Source organism: Solanum dulcamara, chromosome 12, assembly GCF_947179165.1.
Source record: "Solanum dulcamara chromosome 12, daSolDulc1.2, whole genome shotgun sequence".
NCBI lineage: Eukaryota > Viridiplantae > Streptophyta > Magnoliopsida > Solanales > Solanaceae > Solanum > Solanum dulcamara.
The window spans coordinates 7,299,920-7,311,369 of record NC_077248.1 but is presented as its reverse complement, the minus strand read 5'-3'; the positions used below and the strand labels follow the sequence as shown (position 1 = coordinate 7,311,369).

The 11,450-nt window shown below is 29.9% G+C and overlaps 1 protein-coding gene across 1 annotated transcript; it reads left to right on the top strand.

Moving 5' to 3' along the window:
• The first annotated feature begins 9,727 nt into the window (after positions 1 to 9,727).
• LOC129877077 (protein ZW2-like) lies at positions 9,728 to 10,753 on the top strand. The gene is made up of 2 exons (XM_055952556.1): positions 9,728 to 10,059; positions 10,194 to 10,753. Exons 1-2 carry the CDS (start codon positions 9,745 to 9,747, stop codon positions 10,620 to 10,622), a joined length of 744 nt encoding a protein of 247 aa, XP_055808531.1. The 5' UTR covers positions 9,728 to 9,744; the 3' UTR covers positions 10,623 to 10,753.
• The last annotated feature ends 697 nt before the right edge of the window (positions 10,754 to 11,450 follow it).

Here is an 11,450-nt window from a genome sequence, read left to right as displayed (position 1 = left end):
GAAACACACGTGGATCTCATATATTTTCATTTCTTTGAACCTTTTCATTTTTGTGTTATTATGTTCTCGACTTTGATATTCTATAAAATATACAGCTTAATAAAAATAATTATTTTACATAGATTATATTTTTATATTATATCTGCATAAACTAATTTTATACTGTATATAATATTATACTGTAATTATATACTCTCTCCATTTCTTATTAAGTGAAATATTCAAGGACATAATTTGAACTATACTTTTCATTATTGTCATTTGTAAAATCGTAAATATAACTTTGCAAGTAGTATGATTTATCTCCTAGAAAATATAAAACCTCAATAAATGAAATGACAAATATGAAAAAGAATTCAAACATCTATCTTAGACTTTGAATAATTCAATTATTTTGAATAATGAAAAACTCTTCAAAAGTTCACTTAATATGGAATGGAGGGAGTATAATATATTGTTATACACCTTTGATAAAAATGAAAACCTGAGCACGAAGTCTCTTGAGGAATAGATGGGAGTTTTGATTTCAAAGATTTAGGTTTCTTAAAATTTGGAGAGGTGACTAAAATAGTAATAATGAAAAAAATTAATTAGTATTGTAAGTATTTAATTTGCCTCTAAGAAAAATGAATTACTGCTAGCAGTCAACCATATCGATTATGTAGAATGCATTGTGCACGTTTATTTCTTTTTATTTATAAAAAAAAATAATTAACAAAGTAAATATTAGATTAAGTAGTATAAATTTTGTATTTATAGAATTGATGATCCTATGAACATTCTTCGAGCTAGACATGCAAGCGATTGTAGAGTGATTGGAAGGAAAATATAAATGTTTTGGGATAATTACATTCATGGTTTTAGTCTTTTAGATATTGCATTCGTCTCCTTTATTTTGAAATTTTTGTAACGAATTTAAAAATTTTCATGTCAATTAGGAATTTTTTTTACAAGAAATTCAGTATAGAAATCACTAAAGGCTTGTTTGGAAAGCTACAATAGAATTAGGCTTTGGTATATTTACACACTCTTTTGATATGTTTAATAGGCCAAGTAACTACTTGATATGAGAGGAATTGAATGTAGTTGAGAAAGAGTAATTACACTCCTCAATTCCTTAAGAGGCCAAGGAATTAATATAATTATTTATGTATGATCTTTGTATTTTCTTGGCACAATAAGAGTCATTTATTTTGTTTGTCATTGGCCCAAAAAAAAAGTTTGTATTCATTAATTAATTTAAGTATTAATATTATTTATTAAAAATCTAATTTTTAAAATTTAACCATGTAATTACATTTGCCCAACCAAACAAGATAATGAAAATTACAATGTAATTACACTCTAACAAACAAACAGGTTATTATAAATACTAGGTTGTGTAATTACCAAGCTGTAGTAATTACACCAATTACAATTCCAATTCCCAGATGACTTTCCAAATAGACCCTAAAGGAAAAATTAAAGAGGATAAAGCATTAATCATCATCAAGAATGCAATACAATGAGTCATAAAGTACCATTTCCTCAAATGAAAATGTAACTTTAAGCACTTATCCTCAAAACTACTTTACAAACTGAGCTACATGTTTACTACATTCATTCCATTATTTGTGGAGAGAGAAACAACATGTACACCAAGTTTCCAAATCACCGGTCCTTGAAAGACTGCAGAGCATAAATTAAGAAATAAGTTAAGTCACTAGCTCAATGTTATTTATACATCGATTGAAAAATATTCAGCATTGTTACCTCAAAATTTTTGGACACATCCTTCACCTGATCAGCAATTTCTTGTCTCTTTTGCTGTGCTGCAAGTACCAAAAACAAATGGTCACAATGGCCTGAAAGATTCAGGAGGACAAAGGAAAAGATGGAAATAATAGTTACCCATTTTAGATAGATCCTCCATTCTCTTTGATGTCCTCACTGCAAATCTTTGAAAACTAGCGCTGAGATGAAGAGAAAGAGGCCTTTTAGTGGGCATATTAGTAAGAGAACATCTCAAGCACTACCCAATTTATTTATATTTTGCTCTAAGAATCAAAAAGATGTCAGATATAACATATTTATGAAATAAAGTTTTTTTAGAAAGACATTTCACGCATACTTTTCTCCTTTTAACCAGCAACCTAGTCACATTGATGAAATTCCTAAATCTCCTTCAATACTAGCCTTCAGAATATATCACTAACATTTAGACTGTAACATTTTTGAAACAACTAGGACAGATATTAGAAATAGCAGGCAACAGAAGAAAAGAGGTTGACTTAATCCATTAACCTATCACTTACTTAAAGTAAGGCTACCATAATTTAACAGATTCCTCATTATTTGTTTAGTTAAAACTGCACAAAAAAAGAAAATCGCTTTTGCCTTTGCTTGTAGTTGCATAGCAAGAGACATGGAATGGGATGCACTACGACACAAGATTCACATATACGACAACACACACGAACCATCCCATAAGTGATGAAAGAACATCTTTTCCAGACGAAGTAAGAGGAATCATGCAAACAAATACTTGTAAAAAGAATTTCTTTCTCAACATGCACCAGGAATAATGAAGATAACTCAATTTTTTGAGCCATTAAACTGATATTATCTCATAACCGTTACAACGTACAGATTAATATAAGAAGATGACCAAGCAGCCTAAGATCATCAAATGTTTGATACATCAAATTACTATCATCTTCACAATCATTAGAAACATACATCAACACCATCGACGTGTTCAGAATTACATTGTAAAGAGAAGTCGAACAATAATCCCACACACGCCATAAACACAAATAGCCTCAAAATAGTAAACCCGCCATTGCTAGGGAAGATGAAAAAGGAATAGCTTCAGACTGTTAAGATTTTTTAGCCAAAGAATTGCTATCATCTCTTCAATCATTCCAAGAAGTCATCAGAAGCATGCTTGCGATATTAGAACATGTAAAGATCAATAACAGACGCAGTCCCCTAGGTTGCAGCTAAATTCTATTTTTTTGGCGGGTCATTGTAGGCTACTTGGAAACTCTATGCATCACCTACAAATCAATGACAATCTACCATACAACATAAACCATCTTAAGGTTCCTTGTATTGACACACATCTCTCAGAGGAGGCGGACCTACACTATTGAGTGAGGGGGGGAGGTCACGTGCACCCGTTAACCTTGGAAACAATCATATGTATACAAGTTTATATACCTTATCTAAAGTATATATTGATTCCTAGGCACCCTAAACTACAAATGCTATTTGGGGCACTAGTCTAGGCGTGTTTACGTTTACTTTCTGAGCTGGGTTCGAATCCTCGCGCCTACAATGATGCAGCATATATTTTCCCGTTTCGAGGTTCAAAATGTTCAAAACAAACAGAAATGATTCCAAAATTGTGGCAAGCAGAATTTGAACTCCAGAACCTTGTTGGGAAAAATATAGCCCTTCGCCAGGGGCACCTAAGGGGTTTTTAATTAATTTCAGTTGTATGTTTTCTTTTCAGTCTGGGTAAGTTGTTGTTGTATGTTTTATTTGGATATACACATACATATAGGCTTTCGATCTTGGTGTGCAAGTGTCAATGCACCTTCTCCCTCCATTTTAGTAGCTATTAATAATGGGCATCGTTGTGTCAAAGGGCGCCCCTTCCCACCTTGAAATCTTGGGTCCGCCTCTGTTAGAGGTGGATTAGTTGTGTATTAATCCGTATAATTGACTATAAGAAAAATTCAAACTTAGAACATCAAATAGCAGAACTTTTGACTTGATCATCATAAGATATGAACATTAATCAAGCAAAAATTGCGGTGCAAACAAAACTGTAACGACGATTCTTTTACTGATCAATATATGCACGAAATTGATCCACAAAAGAAAATATCAGCGACTTCATCCCAGGGAAACATTAACCAAAATAGAATTAATTACCTGTTGGAGAGCCCATTGACGATCAATTCATTGGCGACATAAGAAATGACCCTGTGAATGAGATTTCCTCCACCAGCCATGGCTGAGATTTCACAACTACAAACAAAATAACAAAATAAATCAATATGTATATATATACGTTTTTGGTTTAATCGAAAAATATCCGATGATCGAACAATAGATTAAATAAGTAAATTGAAACAGATCGAAGAAACCCTAACCTACCTGGGAAAACACTAATCTGCAGGGGAGGGAAAAAAGATACAACAATACAGGGAAAATTGTATTTATAAAGTGACTGAACAAGTGGGCTATGAGGTCCAATTAATGATGGGCTTATCGGAATGTTCCAGAGGCCCAGAAGCCCAAACTCATAAACCATCGGGTTATTCACACGAACGCAGGGCTGTTTAAAATCGAATTAAAACCAATAATTAAAATTTAAAAAAAATATTGGGTTATTGGCGGTTGTGGTAACATTATCGAGTTATCAATTCATAACGATTTTAGATTTTTCCTTAATGGGTTAACCTATAACTCGATAATAAATTAAATATTTATATTTATATCATTTGGTATATAAAGTCCTTGACTTAGAGTTCAGTTTCATACTTTTATTTCTGATTGTCTCAAGCTCTCGGTTATTCTACAATGAGACATTATTTGCTTTTGAGCAAGATGCAATATGTCAACTCATAAGAATAGCTCATTTGATTTGTCACCTTGTTTCTAAGTAATTTTTAATGATTTTTTTGTGTGTCAAATATTAATGGTTAAACTGATAACCAATCAATAACCAATAAAATCAATAACCGATACATTAATATCTTAATGGTACTATAACGATTTGGCATGTCTACAAGCTTATAATCGATAAGTCAAATCGATAAAGTTCAAAATCGAACCGAACTAAACGATACGCTGCCCAAGCAACAAGTTATGCCACTACAAAACTTATGTCGCTCTTGTTATGCCACTACAAAACTTATGTCGCTATGCTAGATGCTACGGAACTTGTGTTGCTAGAGGCATAAATTGATCAGTTTCAGAACTTATATAGTTACGTTTAAGAGGCATAATTTATTCCTTCGTAAGTTTTGTCAGACAAGGCAAAAATTCTACAAACTTTTGTCTTGCAAATAAAACAACAATAATACTACTTATGCCGGATAAGATAAAAAAATTCTAAACTTATGCTTTGCAAAATTAATATATTTAAGGTATTTTGATCCATAAATTTTCATTAAATGAATGATAGTGATAAAAATTAAATACGAACAATTTAAAAAATAAAAATTAAAGATCACCTTGAAATAGAATTAATTTGTGCAAAAACTTGTAACATTGTTTTTTCTTAGTAACCCATCTATTTGGTTATACTTTTAATTAATTAGAAAATGATTTTGTTTACTTCTACTTTTCGTTATAACATGTCATATGGTGTAGTGCAATATTTGCACAAAATCACATTAATTTAACTGGTAAAACTTATGTCACTCATTTGGTTAGGACTTCTAAGTAAAAAAATTATTACACTTCGTGCACTCCCAAGAAAGAAAATTTGAATGAAACTTGTTGAATTTTAAATTTAAAAATATGATGATTGATTCAAATTTTAAATTTTCCTATGGCAATTGCAGTGGTTCATTTATCTCAAAGTAGATTCACTCATAACAGACATAAAGTGCTAATACATCAATATTTGTTAACTTTGTTTATACCGTAGATCTTTCTAGTTTCATGTTACGCTTAAATTTATACGGGGCGAATTTAAAATATAGTTCATACGTTATCGATTTTTTAGTAAATTTGCTTCAAATTCTATATTTTTCTATATTTGTCTTTAAAAAGCCATTAATTATATATATGAATTCATAAGCTTTGAAATCTGACTTTTACCTCTTTGCGCAGTAGGAATATAATTATATTTTGATTAAAAGAAATAAGAAGATAAAGACAAGATGACATCAAAGAAAGAGAGTTTCACCATAGAAGGCAAAACGTAACGTAACTACTGATATGAGCTCTCAATGAGTCGATTATATTTTATGCTTGCTATATTATTATTTTTTATAACGTAACTCTACTTCAAATAATAACTTCTCTTTTTTAGGTCGATGGTCTATTAAAAATAATTTCTTTATTTCCACAAAAATAAATGTAAAATCTGAGTATATTAATCTTACTCTCCCTCGATTTTATTTGTAAATTTACACTAAATATATTATTATTAGTATTATAGTTAAACTCATTTTTGTAATGCTAGGATGGTGTAATGAAAAGAACTTATACATGATACAGCTTCAAGAAAATCTTATAAGGAGATTGAAAAAGGACAACGGCTTTACTTACTTTATAATCATGATTACCATTCTATTATTTGAATGAATTGAAACTTATAAAGAAATAACTATATATTTTGCACCAATTTATTTGAGAGATACTTTCATATAATAGGACTAATTTTTTCATGTATATTGAACTTTATGATAATTATAATTTAGTGGTAGAATAAATTTTATCATATTAAAGCAAGTTTATTTATTATAACAAATGAAGTCATAAAATTACTTTTTTATACATTAAAATAATTTAACTCTACTCATTATATCGATCAGTGTCAAAACTTCCACTATAAATCTATAATACTATCTATCATAATGTAAAAGTTATATATTGATAATTATTAAATATCTTTATAATTATAAACTATGTTTTAACTTAAACTTTTCTGAAATATCCAAGCTGAAAAAAGCTACCACAAATAAATATAATGGGATGGACGTGATTTTTTTATTTTTAACTATAAATTTTAAGAATATTGAAATTATTTATATGAAACGTTTTTTTCTAATATATCCTAAATAATGTAAATCTAAATTAATTGAGTCATTAATCACCAAATATATGTTATGAAATTTGTTACTGAGAAAAGCTAAGTTATGATAAGGACAAGTGGAGACCATATTTTAGGAGGCAGAATAATTGATCCACGTCGTCATGGATACACATGAAATTAAATTACTTATATGCTCCTTTATATATATTTTTAATTAAAAAATACTAAAAAAAATTAAAATCGTTCAGAAGCTATGTTACTTAAATATATGAAGAGCAAAAATTCTATTTTCTTGATTATATTATCTCATACGAACAAATCTTCTGCATATTTGTGAATTTTAATTTGCTAAAAAAATTGGCACACAAATTTACCTCTCTTCATATATATATATATATATATAAAGATAATCGCATTATTAACTTCCAAAATTAAAACAAATAGAGATGAAACCTCGTGTTTATGGTACACAATGAAATTACTTATATGCTCTTCTTTTCTTTTTTTTCTTTTTTTTGAGAGGGGAGGGTGGGGGTGGGTTACAGTAAAAAAAATACTAAAAAAATTCTAAAATCGTTCATAAGGTACACTATTTAAATCTATTAAGATAAAAAAAGAGTTCATTTTCTTAATTGCATTCTCTTACCTAAGTAAATTTTTTGCATGTCTATAATCTTTACTTGCCAAAAACTTCGACATATTTATTACATCTCTCTCTATATATGTTGATACATGGATGGGCGGAGCCATGATAGATGAAGAATGGTTGAATACACATATTTTTGTAAAAAAGAATAATTAATTTACAAGAGATTATATATTAAATATTATCAATATATAATTAATTTTATTGCACTCTTGATTAAGGGTGACAATTTCAGCTCATTTAAGTAAAATAAATCTATTTAGTTCATATTTATTTAAATAGATCACTCATATTTTTTAAATGGATAAATATAAATTGACCTATTTCAAAAACTCATATAAATATGGATAAAGTGGGTAAAGTATGGATATCTAAACTTTTAGATCTCCCACTTATAATAAAAATTTCTAATTGCACTAAAAATGTTTTTTATATTTTTTAAAAAAAGAAAAATGGGGTGGGTGGTATTTTTTGAAAATTTTAAGAAATTTTTTTAATTTTTTTTTTTTTTGGGGGGGGGGGGTGAATTGGGTAGGGGATCCAGGTGCGGGGTTGGTGGGAGGGGGACAAACAAATTTTCTTTTTGAATTTTTTTTTTAAAAAATGGGGTGGGGTGGGGTGGGGGTAGGGTGATGGCCGGGGGTGGGCAAAAATTTAATTTTTTTTTTAGATTTTGGGGTGGAGAGAGGGTCAAAAAAAAATTATTTTTTAGTGAAATTATTTTAATTTTAAAAAATTTGTGGTGGGGGTGGGTGGTAGGGGGTCGGAGTGGGGGGGGGGAATTTTTTAAAAAAAATTAGGGTGATGGAGATCGGGGTGGGCATAAAAATTAGTTGGTGGGTGTGTGGGTGAGGCGTGGGGGTGGGGGTGGAGGTGGGGGTTACGAGGTAGAAGAAAAATTAAATTTTAATTTTATATGAAAAATTAATTATTTAAAAAATAATAATTTTGGGGTGGGTTGAGGATTGTATAGGTTAGAGCAATAACAATTTTGCTTTGATTTAATTTTTTTTTGACTTTATAAGATTAAAGTGATTTAGATGATATTTATCGAAATCATATTTGACCAAATCTATATTTACTCATATTTTGTATGAATGGATTGTAATCCAATCTATTTTGGCTCAATCCAACCATTCATCACTCCTGCTTTTGATACAATTACAAAGAAAATTAAAAATACGTTAAATTTTTGATTCCACCACTATCGGATAATATTAAATTTTAGGAGGTGAACTATTGATCCACGTCGCGGTGACAAGAACCTTCGTCTTCATGGCTACACATAATGACTCTTGTCTCACTATACGACAAAACCCACCGATTTTAACTCCGGCCACCGCCCTCATGCAGATTAGTCCATGACGTGTTAATATATCATTGGCTACTCTTTTCTTAACCTTTCTAATTATGATCTTTCACTTCTCATTAAGCCAAGTTGGAGTGACAAGTGGCTCAACATGTATCTAAGTTTCATTGCTATCTCCTCTCTCTATCCCTTTTTAATTGTAATGATAAAATTTGACATCATTTTTTTAAAAAAATCAATTTAAAATATTATTTGATAAATATATTTTTTATTAATAATTTAATTTTTATTTATATAATTAATGTTAAAAATAAAGTTAAAAAATATAATTAATTTTTTCTAAATTATTTAAATTAATAATTATTTTGAAATAAAGATTTTTAGTATAATGGTGGACAACTAAATAGGGCAAATTACTTTACTTGTTTAATAAATACTTAATAATTAACACCCTTATTCTTCAAGCATCCATAGAATCTTTTCTCACCAAGTAAAACCAAGATGATGAACAAAAACAAAGATTCTATAACTTTTTTTTTTGTTCAAAAACATCCATTTCGGTTCTATTGGCTAAATTTCTTTAAATTAACTTATTTTTTTTAAAAAAATTAAAAATATATTTTTGATGAAAAATAATTTGTGTTTGATGAATAAATTTTTAAAAAGGACAGTGTTTAATACTCTTTAAAAGAAAAGTTTTTTTTTAACTTCTGAAAAATAATATTTATTACTCTCGAAAAATACTTATTTTCTCTATAAAAAAAACCTTACCAAATACCTTAAAAAAAAGATTTTTGACCTTTCAACTACAAATTTAAAAATTTAATAATTTAATAATTCAGTTGATTGTCTATGAAAAACATCGATTTCCCACCGTAATCCCCTTTCCCATTACACCGTTATTAAAAAAAAAAAAAAAATCAGTTGCAAGTTCCCAACACCTCTTTTTTCCTCCCCTTTATAAATAGAAGCACAATCTCTCTCCATCTCAACTTCTCTTCTTTCTAAAAGAAGAAGATTAATCAAATTATGGCAGGAGGATCATATAGAAGTAGCCATGATGATAATTCCTTTGAGGTGTTTCTAGAAAGTTGGCTAATTAGGCAAGAACAATACCTAAATGAACTAATTGTAGCACAAGAGACTTTTGATGAAGAAGCCCAAGAAAGTGATATAAAAGACCTCATTTCTAGAGTTGTAGCTCATTATCAAGAATATTATGAAGAAAAATCAAGAATGACTCATAGGAATGTTTTACGAGTCTTTTCACCTACTTGGTTCTCTCCCCTCGAAAGAAGCATCTTATGGATCACCGGGTTCAATCCCGGCTTAGCGTTCAATCTGGTAACGATTAAATTATGTGATCGTCTAAATATTTAACTGATCTATCATCAGTTTTAATATTTTTATCCAAATATATAAACTAATTAATTGTTTATTTATAAAATTAATTTCGATACTTAAAATACTATGAACAGGTAACTGAATCGATTAAGGATTTGAATGAGCATCAAGTTGAGAGTATCAACTGGCTGAGACACGAAGCGAAGTTTCAAGAAAGGTCCCTAACGGAAGAGCTGGCGAATATTCAAGAGAGCGTGGCGGCACCACCGTTGGTGGAACTAGCACATCGAGTAGGAATGCAAGTTATATACACTGATAATATAAACGAAGAGGTGGATGAAAATATAGACCTATTGAAGACGGCTCTAGAGAATGTGGTGATGGATGCTGATAGGTTAAGGACAACAACAGCTGAAAGAGTTGTGGGATTACTTAATCCTTTGCAATGTTTGAAGTTTTTGAGTGCTGCAGCTCAACTACAATTGAGGGTTAGGATGATGGGAATGCAAAGAGAAGCTGAGAGGCAACAGCAACAGGATAATGAGAATTCAAATGGTTGCTAATTAATTAGCAAGTTTATTTGCTTTTGAGACCATGTTGTAGTTCGAAATCTTCAAAAATGTGTTTGTTTTGTGCATGTTGGAATTGTCAAAATAATTCACTTTTGAATGATCATATTTTCAGGGAATCTGAACGAGACGTTAGTTTGAAATTTTTTCATATAGGAAGCCAAAGTTTGTGTAATAAATAAGTAGCGTGAAAAAACGTTTGGGAATATTTTAGCGTGACGCATTTCCTAGTGTAGGACCTCATCGCACATTTGCTTTGCTTATTTGGCTGTGTTCTATTGGTTTTATCGTGTTGGTCACTTCGTCGTTTACGAGAAGATACACACCCTTACGTTTAGATAGACACTATCAATTACTCCCTACGTTCCAAAGTAACCGGGATAAAGGAAAAATGCCTTTCAGGGAGGACAAGTTTTGAAAAGGATTGAAATAATTTAGATATGTTTATGAATAATTTTAAGAGAGATACGCTAAGCAGTATAGGAGAGAAGTAATTAGCTAAAAACAGGACACTATGTATTTGCAGTTTATCAAGAATATGATCTTAAATAAAAGGTCTTAGAAAATACAGATTAACATAAAAAATTAGTAGATAATAGTGTGTTATCTTGCTACCTATTGTCTTCTTTACTTTGATTATCACACTATTTTATTGTAGTTACTGCTCTTTTTTTAGAATTATACTTGGTCATGTTTTTAATAGTATTTTGTCATAATTTCTTTGTTTTCGATTTAAAAAAATAATTTATTTTAATACGCTTTTCCTTATGGTCGGTCTATAATCTATTGGATACAATCTCTCTAATCTCAAAAGGTAGGCTA

Excerpts from the sequence above, each read along its gene's own strand:
- LOC129877077 (XM_055952556.1), top strand. The coding sequence starts at position 9,745 with ATGGCAGGAGGATCATATAGAAGTAGCCATGATGATAATTCCTTTGAG. Across the intron at positions 10,060-10,193 it reads CCGGCTTAGCGTTCAATCTG|GTAACTGAATCGATTAAGGA; the intron begins GTAACGATTAAA and ends TACTATGAACAG.